This window comes from Amaranthus tricolor, chromosome 10 (genome assembly GCF_026212465.1).
Source record: "Amaranthus tricolor cultivar Red isolate AtriRed21 chromosome 10, ASM2621246v1, whole genome shotgun sequence".
NCBI lineage: Eukaryota > Viridiplantae > Streptophyta > Magnoliopsida > Caryophyllales > Amaranthaceae > Amaranthus > Amaranthus tricolor.
In genome coordinates, this window is record NC_080056.1 from 8,332,260 (window position 1) to 8,349,406 (window position 17,147).

Sequence of the window (17,147 nt, forward strand, 5' to 3'; positions counted from 1 at the left end):
AATTAATATTCCTTTCCTTTCAATATTATGTTTCATTTTCTTCTTTGAGCTACCTTTTTTTTATTTGTTTCACATTCTTTTTGATAGAAATTTAAAATTTATACTTTTATCAATATTTTTTTGATATAAAACTCTACATAATTTAATTTTCTTCATTAATTTGTACTTTTATTAATATTTTTATATGAAAATTCTATATAATTTTTTTATACATTTAAAATAACCATGCAAAATAAAAGTGAAACATAATAGAACAATTTGCAAATTACAACCTTAAAATTTAGCATTTTTACGAATTACAGTCTCAATATTTATTTTTTGTGAATTACAACCATCAAAGTATCAAATTTTATAGATTCAAACCAAAAACACATGACTTCGATTACTTAACCTAAAATTCCGACCACCAAAATTGTCCGAATTCTGTGTTTTGGCCTAAACTTATAACTTTAATACTTTAGCAGCTGTAATTTGCAAAAGATAAACATTAAATATGTAATTCTCAAAAATGCTATTTTTTAGACTATAATTCGTAAATTATTTGACAGGGGAGTAATACGTCAGAGGTGACGTAAATTCTACGGAGTCCTCACGCTATCCCGCGTTGGCTGATAAAACAAGCAAACAGATAACACCAGCTTCCACTTTCAACGTTGAGCAACACAATTCTGCTCGCAGAACACCAACACCAACACCAATCCCAACAGAAGATCAGATAAATCAAAAATGGTGTCTGAATCGCCCATGGTCAGTTCATTTTCCCCAATCGATTCAATTATTTTCCATTAATCGCTCTTTTCCCTGATTAATTTGATGTTTTTCACTTCTTTTGTCATTTTATTTATGCTGTTATCTCCCCTCCATGAATTTCTGGTTTTTTATTAAGTGATTTCTACCTTAATTTCTTTTTTTATTTGCTGATTTATATCCTTTTGATATCTTCTTTGTGTACATAATTCGCTTGTTGCCCCATATTTTTCAGTTGATTTACTTATTTAGGTTCTCAAATTTATAGTCGTCTCCGGTTGTTGTTTGGCTTTAAGCTTTGTGTTGTCTTTTTTCCTGATGCTTTGGGTTATCTTCATCGGTCATCCATTAAGTTGATTTCATAGATAAATATTTTTGGGAATTTGTTGTTTTCCATGTTTGTGTATTTTGTGTTGATGTTTGTGGTCTATGTAAGAGAGAATTCATGTGATGTAAAGGGATCAATAGTCCCTTTAACAGATAAAATTTAAAATTTGGGCCTTTTTCCGAAAGGTGCTTGATTTCTGGAAAACAAAATTCAATTCTTTGTTTGTGCAATTGATATTCAATAGAACAATTATGTAGGGTGCTTTCCATTCATACAATTTTTTCCTTTATGTGTTACTTTAGGCCACTTTCTTGATTTTACTGTTCAATTAACCCACTTGTTAACCGCTAAAACCTCCTTTAAGATTTCCCTGTGGTTTTATGAGACCTGTCAAAACTCGATATAACTTGAGACCCGAATCGAACCGACCGAAAATATTGGGTTTGAACAAAAAAAATTTGACATCGAAAATATTTAGTCAAATCCGGTTGAATCTATTTTCGACCCAAATTAGAAGATACTTCTCCAGCCCGATGAATTTGCAACATCTCCCTTTCATTAGGATGGAGTAGTATCTCTTTTCATTCTTGTTGGTTTAGTCTTTTATCCCCTCATAGCAATTCAATTCTCTTCTTGTGTACATAAAGAAGAGAGAATTTTCTTAAAAGGACAAAGATAACCATAATTAATGAACATTTTGCCTCAAATAATGTGCTTCTGTTTTGGAATGGACTTAACTTTGCTTCTTGTGTCAGCCTCAAAGTCTTGAACCTGTCAATGGTTTTGCAAATGCATGCTTTGTAAAACAAAGATGATCACATTTGGACAAACTAGTTACAAATTTGTAGGAAAGGCTATGTTTTTGAAGGGAATATAAACATATCTTGGCAGTCCTCTTTTGCAGCAACATTCCATTGCAATGTACCATTACTCAATGCCATAAAGTGGCTCTCAACTAGGCAAAGTTTGGAAGGCCTGATATATACATCCTTATCCTTGCAATAACTAAGTCTTTATTTTTTTGGTCGACCTTTGATTTAAAACATCATGTGCAACTTCACACAATAAGAAGCACAAGTAATTCACTTTGTGTATTATGCTACAAAATCAAAAAATTATAAATTTGTGGCTCCTTCGTGAGAGGACAATAGGCATTCCTCTCCTATAAGAATTTTTTTTATGAAAAAGCCACTAATTTCATTAAGGCTTAGAAAAATGTTTTATTTTCAATGTAACCATTATTTTAGTCTGAGTGCATTTCCATCTTTGAAAAATGAATATACTACCATTTTTTAAAATGGGCCAAATCATTCTTCCAAATATCACGTATTTGAGTAAAATGATGTACATAATAACAATGGAAATAGAGGAAATATGAAATAATTGAAGACGAGAAACTATTGTGCAGCAAATTTACATTTTTGGTAAATTTAGTTTAGCCGGTTAAAATGGCCAACCCATATAATTAAATAGGTGTGTTAGTATCACATGTTTAATACTAGAGAAAACTTGGCATGCTTATATTTCATGTGAATTTATGTTACGACACATGTGCTATCTGATTGAAGTATTTAAGGTCCAAAAACGAGATCTAATGAGTAATGACTCATTAGTCATTACCTGTACGCTAATATAATCAATAATTGATTCCAATTGTTGCTTCACCCTCTGCATTTTCTGTTTTGGTCCATTTTTTGGCTTTACCTCCTTACATCTTAGTTCTTACCCCTACTTTTCTCACTATTCTGTTCTGTTATTTGCGTCCATACCTCATATTGATTTGACACATGTATTTCATCACCTTTTTTATAAGCTACACTAACATGGAAGTGACGAATTTATCTAGCGATTTATAATATGTGCAATTGCAACAACTGGTCATTAAGGCTTTCAAATAAATTGATCAAATGTTGTGAGTATAAGACATGAGAGGAAACTAAGAACTTAAACAATTATCTTGCTTGTGGATTTACAGTCATTATGATAAGATTTTTCATCCTACTTTTTTCATTGAGATGAAGAAATTTTTCTATAAAAGGTGGTTATGCTAAATAAACATGTGCATTTTGTTGCTAAATTATTTTTTAAAAGTGGTTTGGTGATCAAAAGCTGCAGCCGAGTTAAGAACCTCATGGTGATTGTTTACTTTTCTCTCCAGAAACATTCTGTCAGCTTTGCAGATGCTAATTGTGACACATTTTACCTGCGTTTAACCAACAATAACTTGGATTTTTATTTATTTATTTATTTTTTTTTTTTTTTGGGGGGGGGGGGGGGGAGGGGAGGGATATGAACAAGGATATGAAGGAGTTTTACATGGGCATTTAGCTCTAGACAAGAGTGAATGGAAAAGTAGGATTATAGTACAAAATTTTAGGTTTACGTAGGTGATCTCATCTTATGAATTTTAGGTTTGTTTCTGTTGCTGTTTCCATGCACGACGAGGCACTTTCAACCTGGTTGATTGAGCTTACTGCATCCAAACACAGTTTCAGTTTTCAAGAGACTTATCTTGATCTGTTTTTAATTCACCGAACTCGCTTAAATTTGATTTCCTTGTTATTTGAAATGTTGGGTGTCTTTTACTACAAGTCTGGGAGGGAGCACTAAAAAAGATGCCTTAAATGTACGTCTAACTTTGAGGCTTATTGCTATATTCCATGGACTCTGTGTCTCTGGAGTACGTTTGTCAAATGCTTGTAGACACCGTTATGAATGGTATGTGTGACTTGAGTACACAAAATAAAGTGTGTATTCATGTGTGTGACTCTTGGTTTGTGGAATGCAAATGGGTGTAATTATGTGGAGAGTATTCATGATGAATTATGGGTGTTAATGAAGAAGAAGAAGGGACTTGATTTATGATAGCTTGATCAGAATTCTGATAGAGGAATCAGAGAGGTCGCTCGACCTACCCGCTCGACCGAGCGAGCCATATTGGTAGGTCGAGCGGTCAGACAGAATGCTCCAGAATGTAGCTGATACTCGCTCCACCGAGCGAGCTCCCTGTTTCGGTCGAGCGGATCCTCTGACATGCATGGAATGCTGTTTTTCGACCTTTCAAGTTCTTGGAGTTATTTCATATTATTCATTACTTAATATTAACTATGTATTCAAGTGAGCTATTGATATTCTAGTACCTAGTACTATATATAGAGCTCTCATACTCACACATCAAACATAAAACACAACCTCTAAGCCAAACACATAGCCTTTTGTTTTTATCTCTTACTCAATTGTAATTCTTCATTTAGAAGTGTTGTTTATACTCTTTTGATATAATATAAACATAAACTACACACCACGGAGGATGTAGCCATCATTGGGTGAACCTCCTTAATCCTTGTGTCTTTTTTTTTTTGATTAGTTTACATTGTCAAATTCATTGTTGTTTGTATCGTTCTTAGCATCGTAACGATTTTGGTAAACATTTTCAATTGGTATCAGAGCTAAGTTGATTTTACGATGTCTTAAGAAGTTGTTATTTGAGAATCATGACTACAATGAAGCTTGACATAGAGAAGTTTGATAGGAATGTAAATTTTGGCTTATGGCAAGTCAAAATGAGAGCCATTTTAATCCAAAATGGTGTGCATAAGGCCATTGATGGTGTAGATAAGATGCCGGAAGGAATGACCGCATCAAGGTGGGAAGAGATAGACTCAAAGTCGTTGTCGGCAATTCAATTTTGCCTTTCCAACGAAGTTCTAAGAGAGGTTGTTAAAGAAACAACAACCAAGGGTATATGGGAGAAGTTGAAATCACTCTATATGGCCAAGAGTGTTACCAATAGGCTACTTTTGAAAAGTAGACTCTACGATCTACGCTTGGAGGAAGGTAAATCCTTGAAACCTCACTTAGATGAATTTTACTCCATTGTTATGGATTTGCAAAATATTGATGTCAAGCTTGATGATGAAGACTTGGCAATTTACCTCTTATGTTCCTACCCCCTTACAAAAATTTTAGAAAAACTCTACTCTATGGTAGAAATAATTTGAGTAGTGATGATGTGAAGAATGCCTTGACACAAAGGGATCTTATCGATTCACAATTGTCACAAAAGTCACAAAGCAATGCTGGTGATGGGTTGTTTGTGAGAGGGAGGTCACAAGAGAGAGGTTCCACTAGTGGGAGTGGAAACAAGGGTAAAAGGAGGTCCAAGTCTATTAGGCCAAATAAAAATAAAACTTGTAACTATTGCAAGCTTAAGGGCCACATCAAAAAAGATTGTTGGAAGTTGAAGAAGAAAAATGAAGAGGAGGCTAGGGAAGGAACTAGTAATGCAAATGCTAGTTATGTTAATGATAGTGATGATGGTGATGTTTTAGTTGCCACACATGAGTACAAAGGTAACGATGAGTGGATTCTTGACTCGGGGTGCACATTCCACATGACTCCCAACAAAACTTTCTTTCATACATTTGAAAGTATTGATGGGGGAAATGTTACCATGGGGAACAACATGATTTGTAAGGTTGTTGGGGTTGGGAGCATTAAAGTAAAGATGTTTGATGGAATTGTGAGGACCTTAACCGATGTTAGGTATGTTCCGGGTTTAAAAAAGAATCTTTTGTCTTTGGGTACTCTTGATAAGATTGGGTGTAGAATCACTTGTGAAGGTGGAGTCATGAAGGTTGCTAGAGGCTCACTAGTTGTGATGAAGGGTAAGTTGAATGGGAGTTTGTATGCTCTTTAAGGTTCAACCATCCTTGGCTCGGCAAATATTTCCAGAAGCACAATGTCCGATCATGACACCAAACTTTGACATTTGAGGCTTGGTCACATGGGAGAAAGAGGTATGTTTGAACTCTCTAAATAAGGTTTATTTGATGGGAAGAAATTTGGGAACCTTGGGTTTTGTGAACATTGTGTTTATGGGAAACACAAGAGAGTTAGTTTCAAACCCGCCATTCACAACACTAAGGGAATTTTAGACTACGTCCATTCCGATTTGTGGGGGCCTTCACGAAAGCCCTCCCTTAGTGGTTGTAATTACTTGCTGACCTTTATTGATGATTTCTCTTGAAAAGTTTGGTGTTATTTTATAAAACATAAGACTGAAGTTTTTGATGTCTTCTTGGAATGGAAGAAGATGATTGAAAAGAAAACCAGTAGGAGCATCAAGACCTTAAGAACCGATAATGGTCTTGAATTTGTTGATAATAAATTTCTTAAATATTGTTGTAATGAAGACATTGTCAGACATAGAACTTGTGTAGGGCGTCCTCAACAAAATGGTGTTGCGGAGAGGATGAATAAAACATTGTTGGAGAGGGCTCGGTGTATGCTAAAACAAGCGAATTTGGGGAAGCAATTTTGGGCCGAAGCAGTGGCTACGACATGTTATTTGATCAACCGCTCACCTCATACCGCCTTGAAATTCAAGTCGCCACAAGAGGTGTGGTACAACACTCCGGTAAATTATTCTAGTCTTAGAATCTTTGGTTGTCCAGCTTATATTCATGTAAATGATGGTAAGTTAGAACCTAGGGCTAGAAAGTGTATTTTTGTGGGATATGGAGTGGGTGTAAAAGGGTATAGGGTGTGGTGTAATGAATCAAAGAGAATAATTGTTTCTAGAGATGTTGTTTTTGATGAAAATAGCATGCTTGTATCTAGTATAGAAAAGTCCATTGACGATGTTGTAAACAATGATGCACAAGTGGAGGATCAACCTCCCAATATTGATGATGATAAAATTGATGATGATGTTCAACAAAGGTCTCCTTTGTCCACAATTAGGCAAAGAAGGAAGATCGTGGCTCCAAGGAGGTATATTGAAGAGTGTGATTATGTTGTATATGCCCTCAACATTGCTAGCGAAATTGAAGAATTACATGAACCAAGTACGTACAAGGAGGCTATGGCCTCAAATGACTCAAGCAAGTGGTTGATAGCTATGAAGCAAGAGATAGAGTCTCTTGCAAAGAATGGAACTTGGGATATCATTGAAGCACCTAAGAAAAAGAAAATTGTTGGGTGCAAGTGGATATTCAAGAGGAAGGAGGGTCCTTCTAGTGACATTCCTCCCATCTACAAAGCAAGGGTAGTTGCAAAGGGATACTCTCAAATTGAGGGTGTTGATTTTCATGAAGTTTTCTCACCGGTGGTGAAACACTCTTCTATAAGGGCATTGCTTGCTATGGTGGCGATGGAGGATTTGGAGTTACATCAATTGGATGTAAAAACGGCTTTTCTTCACCGTGAGCTTGAAGAAGAAATTTTTATGAAGCAACCGGAAGGTTTTGAGGTAGCCGGTAAGGAAAATCATGTGTGTAGATTGAAGAGGTCATTGTATGGGTTGAAGCAATCTCCGAGGCAATGGTACAAAAGGTTTGATTCCTTTATGATTTCACATGATTTTATTAGAAGTTCTTATGATAGTTGTGTCTATCTTAAGAAATTTGAAGATGATTCTTTGTTATATTTGCTCTTATATGTTGATGACATGCTAGTAGCATGTAGTTCTTTGTTTAAGGTGGAGAACTTGAAAGAGTTGCTTTCAAGTGAATTTGACATGAAGGATCTTGGTGAAGCCAAGAAATTCTTGGGATGGAAATTTTGAGAGATCGGGCTAAGGGTATCCTATACCTTAGTCAAAGGAAGTACATTGAGAAAGTTGTGCAACGTTTCTCTATGGATGATGCTAAAGGTGTATCTACTCCTCTTGCTTCTCATTTCAAATTGTCCAAGAAGTTGTGTCCACAAACAAAGCGGAAGAAGAGCAAATGGTAAGAATTCCATACACTAGTGCCGTTGGTAGTGTTATGTATGCCATGGTATGTTCTAGACCCGACATTGCTCATGCGGTGAGTTTGGTGAGTAGATATATGTCTAATCCGGGGAAGGGACATTGGGAGGCACTAAAATGGTTATTGAGGTATTTGAAAGATACTTCTAATGTTTGTCTTATGTATGGGAAGAATTCAAGCGAGCTAACCGGGTTTTGTGACTCGGATTATGGTGGTGATCTAGACAATAGAAAGTCCACAAATGGGTTCGTGTTTACTTTGGGTGGTTCGGCGATAAGTTGGCAATCATCTTTGCAAGATGTGGTTGCTCTTTCAACAACCGAAGCGGAGTACATAGCCGTGGCCGAGTCATTCAAGGAGGCAAAATGGCTTAAAGGTCTTGTTGGTGAAATGTGCAATAAGGTGTGTGAGGTAAGTGTGCATTGTGATAGTCAAAGTGCAATTCGCTTGGCTAGGAATCAAAATGCATTTCATAGAAGGTCCAAACACATTGATATTAAGTATAACTTCATCCGGGATGAAGTTGAGCACAAGAGGGTGTTATTGAAAAAGATTGACACTACGGAAAATCCGGCCGACATGATGACAAAGTCATTACCTACAATCAAGTTTGAATTATGTGTTGACTTGGTTGGTTTAGCTCCTTGCTTGAGATAATGCCTTTTGGGGCATTTGAGGTGTGTTTGTTTTTCTTTTGTTTATGAAGTGGATTGATGAATGTTTTTTGACTTGGGTGAACTCGAGTCAAGGTGGAGATTGTTATGAATGGTATGTGTGACTTGAGTACACAAAATAAAGTGTGTATTCATGTGTGTGACTCTTGGTTTGTGGAATGCAAATGGGTGTAATTATGTGGAGAGTATTCATGATGAATTATGGGTGTTAATGAAGATTAATGAAGAAGAAGAAGGGACTTGATTTATGATAGCTTGATCAGAATTCTGACAGAGGAATCAGAGAGGTCGCTCGACCTACCCGCTCGACCGAGCGAGCCATATTGGTAGGTCGAGCGGTCAGACAGAATGCTCCAGAATGTAGCTGATACTCGCTCGACCGAGCGAGCTCCCTGTTCAGGTCGAGCGGATCCTCTGACATGCATGGAATGCTGTTTTTCGACCTTTCAAGTACTTGGAGTTATTTCATATTATTCATTACTTAATATTAACTATGTATTCAAGTGAGCTATTGATATTCTAGTACCTAGTACTATATATAGAGCTCTCATACTCACACATCAAACATAAAACACAACCCCTAAGCCAAACACATAGCCTTTTGTTTTTATCTCTTACTCAATTGTAATTCTTCATTTAGAAGTGTTGTTTATACTCTTTTGATATAATATAAACATAAACTACACACCACGGAGGACGTAGCCATCATTGGGTGAACCTCCTTAATCCTTGTGTCTTTTTTTTTTTTGATTAGTTTACATTGTCAAACGTTGTTTTGTTCATTGTTGTTTGTATCGTTCTTAGCATCGTAACGATTTTGGTAAACATTTTCAGACGCTTTAGTACAGGTTCTGGACATTTAGTAGCGAGTACTTGAGTTTTAGCAAGCAACTTGTGTTTCTTGCAAAATGGATGTCCAGCTATTTTGCATCTGCCGAATATTAATAGCAGTGTCCTTACAACATTGAGGAAGAGCAAATCTTTTGTTTTTCTAGTTTTGTGTTGCACAAAGTTTTCAAATGTCCAGATTTATTGACTATATGTTGATAACATAGTTCATAGTGGCGTTTTTTTTCATGCTGTACAGGATCCTAGGGAAGAAGTCATTCAAGCATGGTACATGGATGACAGTGATGAGGATCAGAGACTGCCTCATCACAAGGAACCTAAAGAATTAGTTTCTCTTAAGCAGCTTGACGGTGTGTACCCACTTACCATCATAACTTCTTATTTGCTTTCTTGTTTGTCATAATATTCATTGGCTTTGCATGTTTGCTGTGTTTACTTCTTGTGTTACTTGTAGAACTTGGTGTTGTCAGTTGGAGGCTGGATGCTGACAACTACGAAACTGATGAGGAGTTAAAGAAAATTCGTGAAGCTCGTGGATATTCCTACATGGTAGCCTTCTTTCCATTTGTTATGAGTTATGACCCTTTGTTCCCTTGAGAAGATAGGTTGTCAAACACATTTTATCATTAACAGTTGGTCATTTTGTGTATGCTCATTCTCTTTTATGCCTGAAGGATTTCTGTGAAGTATGCCCTGAAAAGCTTCCAAATTATGATGAGAAGATCAAGCATTTTTATGAGGAACATCTGCACACTGATGAAGAAATTCGATACTGTGTATCTGGAAGTGGTAGGCTAACTATATCTCTTTGTGTGAGCTTGCATATTTAATTTCTTTTGTGTTTGTTCAATTTTTCATGGAGATTTGAGATGGAAAAGAGAAGTGGGGCGAGGTTCTGGGATTCTAGGTATGGCTTTTAGCAGGTAAAAGCTAATATCATACAATTTTATTTATTAAAGGGTATTTTGATGTGAGGGATCGCAATGATAAATGGATTCGCATATGGGTGAAGAAAGGTGCAATGATTGTATTGCCTGCAGGAAGTTATCATCGATTCACTCTTGATTCTGACAATTATATTAAGGTATGATTTTTGGTTTCTTTAGTAATTTACATCTACTCACGCACGACACTTTTTCTCATGGAGAAGTTATTGAAAAATGAAAACATAAAAAAAGGCTTTGAAATCAAAACAATATCATAACAGAGGCATGTTGGTGGATGGGCTTTCTAATTCTCTCATTTTTTTTACTGAGAAACAATGTAAAAATGCTGTAATGATCGCGATTGCAGTAACGGAATGGTGATGCGGTAACGGGAATGATGCGGTTATCGTAGCGCCTAAATATCAGAAAAAATCACAAAAATAAGTTTTTATTAATAAAAAAATTCAAAACGTAAGCCCCAAAGCAAAATACTTCCCAAAATTAGTGTCTATCACCCGAGCCCGAGGAAAGACATTTTTTGTTGTTAACAACAACGGGCGATTAATAAGCTGAGTAAGTCATCTCAACAATCCTTCGCTGTTACTAAAAACGGCCAGTTTAAAATCAGATAAGCAATTACCCGCTGTTATTAACGGACAATTTTACAAGATGAAAAAAGCCAAAAAAAATTGCAAGTTGCCTGCGACTAACAGCGGGCAATTCGTGGTTTACTTTTTCAAGTTTTCTATCTAGATTGTTGAACCACCATATCTTTCCTCTGTTCTCAGAATACAGAACAATGACGGGAACAACAACAAAAATTTCTATCCACCATTGTTAAACTCAATCTTCTTCTTATCAACACTCATTCACTTGCTTATCACCCACTTAATTCCCTTCTCCTAAACCTAAACCCTATCTCAAAACCCTTATCCTCACTTTAGCTGTTGAATTCTACCTCATTTACTGAAAAGAAGACAAAGCATGTATATGATGCATAAATACCTTGTTTGAAGCAGCATCTTCATCATCATGTATAGGATTTGAAAAGTAATATATCATAGACTTAGGGACTCCAGACTTATTAAAATACGAGCACCATACCTTGCTTTTTACTGAATAAGAGAAAGACCATAGTGAAGAACAAGCATTCAATTGGCCGCATGAGAAACAAAGGAAATGAATGAAAATTCAAGAATAACATATATCAATTGAAGAGAAAGATATAAGCATTTATTGTAGTTGAATACAGGAGACTCTTCTCTCAAAGTGTAAACTAGGTTCAAATCCAACTTGAAAAAGTAAACCATGAATTGACGCTGCTATATGTAACATATTTTTTTTTTGCTTTTCTTTTTTATCTTTTAAAATTGTCCGCTGTTAGATTGATCTGATTTTAAATGGTTTGCTGTTTAGTAACAGCGGACAATTTTTGAGCTAATTTTGACTCAACTTATTTATCGACTGCTGAAGAGAGAACAATGCCTTTCCTCAGGCTTGGATGATATACTCTTATTTTGGGAGATATGTTGTTTTGGGGCTTACTTTTTGAATTTTTACTAGAAAAAGCTTATTTTTGTGTTTTTTTTCAATATTGGTCAAAACCATAAGATATCCGTTGATACAGTCCAACGCACTTTTTTTACACCTTTACAACGCAAGAAATATCGATTTGTTTATTTTGAAAACCTTTACTACGCGGTTGATGCATGCAATGCGGCATTGTTTTTCCTCTATGCTGAGAAAACATTCCTGAAGAAACTTTAGTGCTTTATTAACCTGAATTTATTCGCAGAATTCCAACTTTAGTCCTTTCATCATGATGCATTTTACCATGTTACGTATATTATGTTACTTTTTGTAGGCAATGCGTCTGTTTGTTGGTGATCCAGTTTGGACACCCCATAACCGCCCCAACGATGACTTGCCTGCAAGGTATGCCCGTCATTTTTGCAATTTTAGAACACATAAATCCTGTGCCAGTCATGTGACTGCTAGAATTTGATCCTTTTTGTTTACAGGAAGGAGTATCTTATGAATTTTGTGAACAAGGGAGATACTCAACAATCTGTTGATGCTGCAGCGTGAGCAGTTTGCTTTTGATGAAAATAAATGTCGAATTCATCATGTTTTAATGCTTAATATACTTATCTATTTGTTGCTGCATTATGAAAAAACTTGCTTTAGTTTCACAATGCCCGTTTAAGTTGCGATGTAATAAACATAGATATATATGCATGCTTCTCTATGAATATGATCAGAGATCTGTTTTCTGGATGCTGTATGCGTTTATGTGAAAATCGCCTGCAATCTTTGTTTTATTATGTTTATACGTACTGTATTGTTTTCTCGTGAACATGGTCGGGGATCGAATAAAACTCTGTACGTGCTGTATTAGCAGTTCCAAGTCTTAAGATTGTGTTTTAACTGTTTGAAGACTTCCATGTTCCATTTAGGAAGAAGAATAAAGAGAATGGTTTGTTTGCTCTACACAACTTTAAACGGATATGTATTTCTTTTTGAATTTAGGAATAATTCAGCTACTTATGTAAGTTTTAAGTTTTTAGGCATTTGATTAAAATAGAAGGGATTAGTAAATCAAGAGTAGACATCAAATCAAAGCATGGAACCCAACTGTAATTTGTTCATGTTTTTGCGTTTACATGATATTCCTTTCTGTTTCACCAAATTTATCTTAATTTTTAAAATTATTTTATTAAATTTGTCATGTTTCAATTTTAGTTATGATTTACAAATTTTCTTTGATTTTCATATTTAATTTCCATCTTCATTCAATCTATACATTTCTCCCATTAAATCATAAAATTAACTTTTATCTTATTTTTCTTGATTTTTACACCAAGTCTATTCCATAAATTTGAAAGGATATAAGAATTGTGAGTAAATGTTTCAATGCGCCGACCTTAAAATAGAAAATTTATATATTAATAATTTGTATAATCAGACTATTTAATCTATATATAAAACATGTTTTATGATGATACGATATACAAAAATATGGACGAGACCGTCCCATTTCGAGACAAACATCATGAGCCGTGCCATCTTCGCGTGTGTACTGCACTATTCCTCCTTCCCTCGCTTTTCCTCCCGTAATTGTTTCAGTTTCCTTCTTCCTTACTTCCTTTTTTAAAACTTTCCATATTAGTTGCTTCTTCTATTTTTGATCTTCTACATCTGTGATTATTGGTAATCCTCCATCAAAGCTTTACATAAATAGTTTCAATGACGATGGGGCATTGGATTTTGATTGATGGTAGTATATATGGTCTGATTTAACCGTCAAAATATCTGAAACTTTTTTAAAATAAGCTTTTTTTTATCAACAAAATCCTAAAAGATTGTAATGTAGTTGTGGGATTGAAGATTATGTTTTCACCATTGTTAAACACTTTTATATATATTTGTAAATAATTCAACTTGAAATATGTTAATTGTTAAATTATGACATATAAATTGACAATTGATGTTTTATGATCTAACTCATTTTCGAACATATAAATTCAGTTATCGTTTTAAAAATAAGTATTCAAATTCTATAAAGATATTGTATAGGTTTTAGTTCAAATTGAATATGTTAATAGTTAAATTATGACATATAATTTAACAATTGATGTTTTATAATGTAACTCAATTTTGAACTTATAATCTTCAATTATCGTTTTAAAAGTAAGTATTCATATTGTATAGACATATTGTATAGCATATTAGCATTTTTAGTTCAATTTTAATATGTTAATAGTAAAATTATGACATATAAATTGACAATTGAATCCTCATCTGCATCTTTTGTAATGTCTGTAAAGTCACTTTCATGTCGAATTCATCCATTAAATCCTCCATTAGCAAGGTTTTTGGAGTTTCACAGATGAAATGTCGATTTTCTTGATAATTTCTTAAAGATTTATAGAGATTTGTGAGGAATTAAATGTGCAAATATTTTTTATTTTCTTTCTTAAATGTCGAGCTTGAAGTTTTGGCAGTTTTAAATTCATTTACGTGAATAGCGCTTTCAAATATGGCAGTTATATATTTTTCCCTTTTCTTCTTTTTTTTTATATTGGAAGTAGTGTTGGATTGGGGAGGAAGATGGGCCATCTCATTATATGAGACGGTCTCATCTAAGACTAGCTAGATAGATACAATATGTCATGAACAAATTCCCATTAATAGGAAAATTGAGAGCCACAAGACAGGCCCACAAGATAAAATCATAAAATATCTAGTGTAATCTAGTACAAAACTGAAGAAGATGACAATAGAATCAAAGTTAGAAGAAAGAAAAAAAGCAACAAATTGAAGAAGATAATATAGCCCAATAATTCAAACCATGTCTTCACCTTCAACTACTTTGAATGTGTTTGATACTGGAGTTTATCCAACTTCCCTCCTCACCATCAAATCTGATGAAGGGATGATCACATCATCTTCCCCACCAAAGCCTCTATTGATAGGAGCACCATCTTCTTCAAAACCAGAAGCAGGAGCTGAATTTCCAGTACTCTTTTTGCTTCATGGTTTCATTCTTTACAACCATTTCTACTCTCAACTTATTCTGCATATTGCTTCTCATGGCTTCATTGTTATTGCTCCTCAGGTACCTCGCTTTTTGTATCTTACTTTTTGGGATTCACATAACTTTACTTGCTATACCATTTGTTTCTTGTTGTTTGGATTGTTTGTCCAAATTGCCGTTCTTGGCATTATATGGGCCCTTGCCCATCTGAAAGAAATTGTCCCTCTTGATGGAGGGTTAAATTTAAACTTAAACGGATGTTTGGAAAAATAACAAATACAAACTCTATATTATAATTAGCATTAAAATAGCAGACGTGTCATATAATTTTTAAATGATAAAGAATTACTCATAAATTGCAAATTTATAAGTGTCTACTTCAATAACTAGTATTTTCTAATTTTAGGTCCTTCCTAACTCTGGGCTCTAGACAAATGCCTACCTTGCTTATGGTCAGGAACGAACCTGCCATAGTCGATGAATTAATGATGGTGTGTATATTTTATAAGTCGTTATAGCTCTTCCGTGTATTGTCGATGATATCATATCTACTTGGCTTATGAAGCGTGTGCACTTCGTATAATGTTGATATTGATAATAATACTAGATTTGGATAGCAAAAAGGAAGTAAAGCAAAAGGGAAGGGAAGGAATGGAAAAGAAGGGGAGCACGCAATAAGGAGGTAGAGTGCACTTTGTTTGTTTAGAAGAGAAGGAAAGGAAAAAAAGAAGGAAAATGCATGTTTTCCTTCAAATATTTCCAGTTTAGGAGAGATCGTATAACAAGCACCTTATATGTTTAGAAGAGAGGGAAAGGAAAAATGAAGGAAAATGCATGATTTCCTCCAAATCTTTCCACTTTAGGAGATATCGTATCCTTAATAAAATTTGTTATTTAACAAGGATCGACCTCCATCCTTCCAAATCCTCTCCTTTCTTTTCCTTTTTCTCTATTTAAACACCGTGTGAGTCTAGCCCAATTTAACATGGTATTAGAGCCGAATCAACTGAAAAAATAAATCTCGATTACCCGATAGCCTACATGTGATCTCACATTGAGTTTGTATACAGTCTAACTCCTTTTTTCTTGTCATGTACATGCCCTATAATAAATTTATGAATTGTCTGCAACCTATATTGTTATAATGGTATTGGGATCCTTGTTTTTATACTATATGCTATCAATTAAGTTATCCTTTTATGATGTGTACAACAGTTATACACAATTGCTGGACCAGATTCAAGTGAAGAAATTAAAGCAACAGCAACAATCATAGAATGGGCATCAAAACATTTAAAAGATGTACTTCCACCAAACATACAACCAAACTTAAACAAGCTAGCAATTTCAGGCCATAGCAGAGGAGGCAAGGTAGCATTTGGTATAGCCTTAAATAAACTTATAAAATCTCCAATCAAAATATCAGCTTTAATTGGTATTGATCCAGTTGATGGAATGGATAAGGGTAATCAAACACCCCCTCCAATCTTAACTTACACTCCAAAATCCTTCCAACTTGATGGAATGCCTGTTCTTATAATTGGTTCTGAATTTGGTGAAATGAAGAAGAACATATTGTTCCCTCCTTGTGCACCGAAAGGTGTAAATCATCGCGATTTTTATGACGAAACTCAAAAACCATCTTGGTATTTTGTTCTTAAAGATCATGGGCATCTTGACATGTTAGATGATGATACAAAGGGTTTAAGGGGAAAGTGTACTTATTGTTTGTGTAAGAATGGTAAACAAAGAGAGCCCATGAGAAAGTTTGTTGGAGGTTTGATTGTTGCCTTTTTGAATGCTTATTTGAATGGGGATGATAGTAAGCTTATTGCTATTAGAGATGAAAAGGAAACTACTATTCCTGTCAAGTTTTCTAAGGTTGATGTTCGTCTCTGATAAGAGTTTTTAAGGTCAGAACCTTAATTTTAAAAGAAAACACTGATTGTCTATTGTATTTTTTATATTATGAGAATTGAGATACTTTTATGTTGTTATAGGTTTTGAAATATTGTTGATATATGGTGAATATAAAAAGTAGTAATTTTGTTGTAATTATGTTAATTTGTGCATATCATCCTTACGTAGGGTTATATAATTACTGTATCGTTTCAAATTTATTAGATATATTTGAAGAGACCAATATAGCTATGTTAAGATAAATTATTTTTTTTAGATTGCTATTTTGGTATTTTGTCGTTAAAGATCATGGTCATCTAATCATCTTGACATGTTAGATGATGATACAATTAGTGTCAGAGTCTTTATCTGGTCAAAAGAAAAGACTGATTGTCTGTTATATTTTTATGTTATGAGAATTGAGATACTTTA

General features: G+C 34.6%; 2 protein-coding genes across 2 annotated transcripts; both read left to right on the forward strand.

The window, feature by feature from the left end:
• The first annotated feature begins 591 nt into the window (after nucleotides 1-591).
• Nucleotides 592-12,556, forward strand: LOC130825229 (acireductone dioxygenase 2-like). Its single transcript, XM_057690348.1, has 7 exons — nucleotides 592-747; nucleotides 9,592-9,703; nucleotides 9,808-9,902; nucleotides 10,028-10,142; nucleotides 10,313-10,437; nucleotides 12,144-12,214; nucleotides 12,301-12,556. Exons 1-7 carry the CDS (start codon nucleotides 727-729, stop codon nucleotides 12,365-12,367), a joined length of 606 nt encoding a protein of 201 aa, XP_057546331.1. The 5' UTR covers nucleotides 592-726; the 3' UTR covers nucleotides 12,368-12,556.
• A 1,808-nt stretch (nucleotides 12,557-14,364) lies between these two features.
• On the forward strand, nucleotides 14,365-16,874 carry LOC130825228 (chlorophyllase-2). Its single transcript, XM_057690347.1, has 2 exons — nucleotides 14,365-14,897; nucleotides 16,032-16,874. The coding sequence occupies exons 1-2, from the start codon at nucleotides 14,631-14,633 to the stop codon at nucleotides 16,713-16,715; spliced, it is 951 nt and encodes a 316-aa protein (XP_057546330.1). The 5' UTR covers nucleotides 14,365-14,630; the 3' UTR covers nucleotides 16,716-16,874.
• The last annotated feature ends 273 nt before the right edge of the window (nucleotides 16,875-17,147 follow it).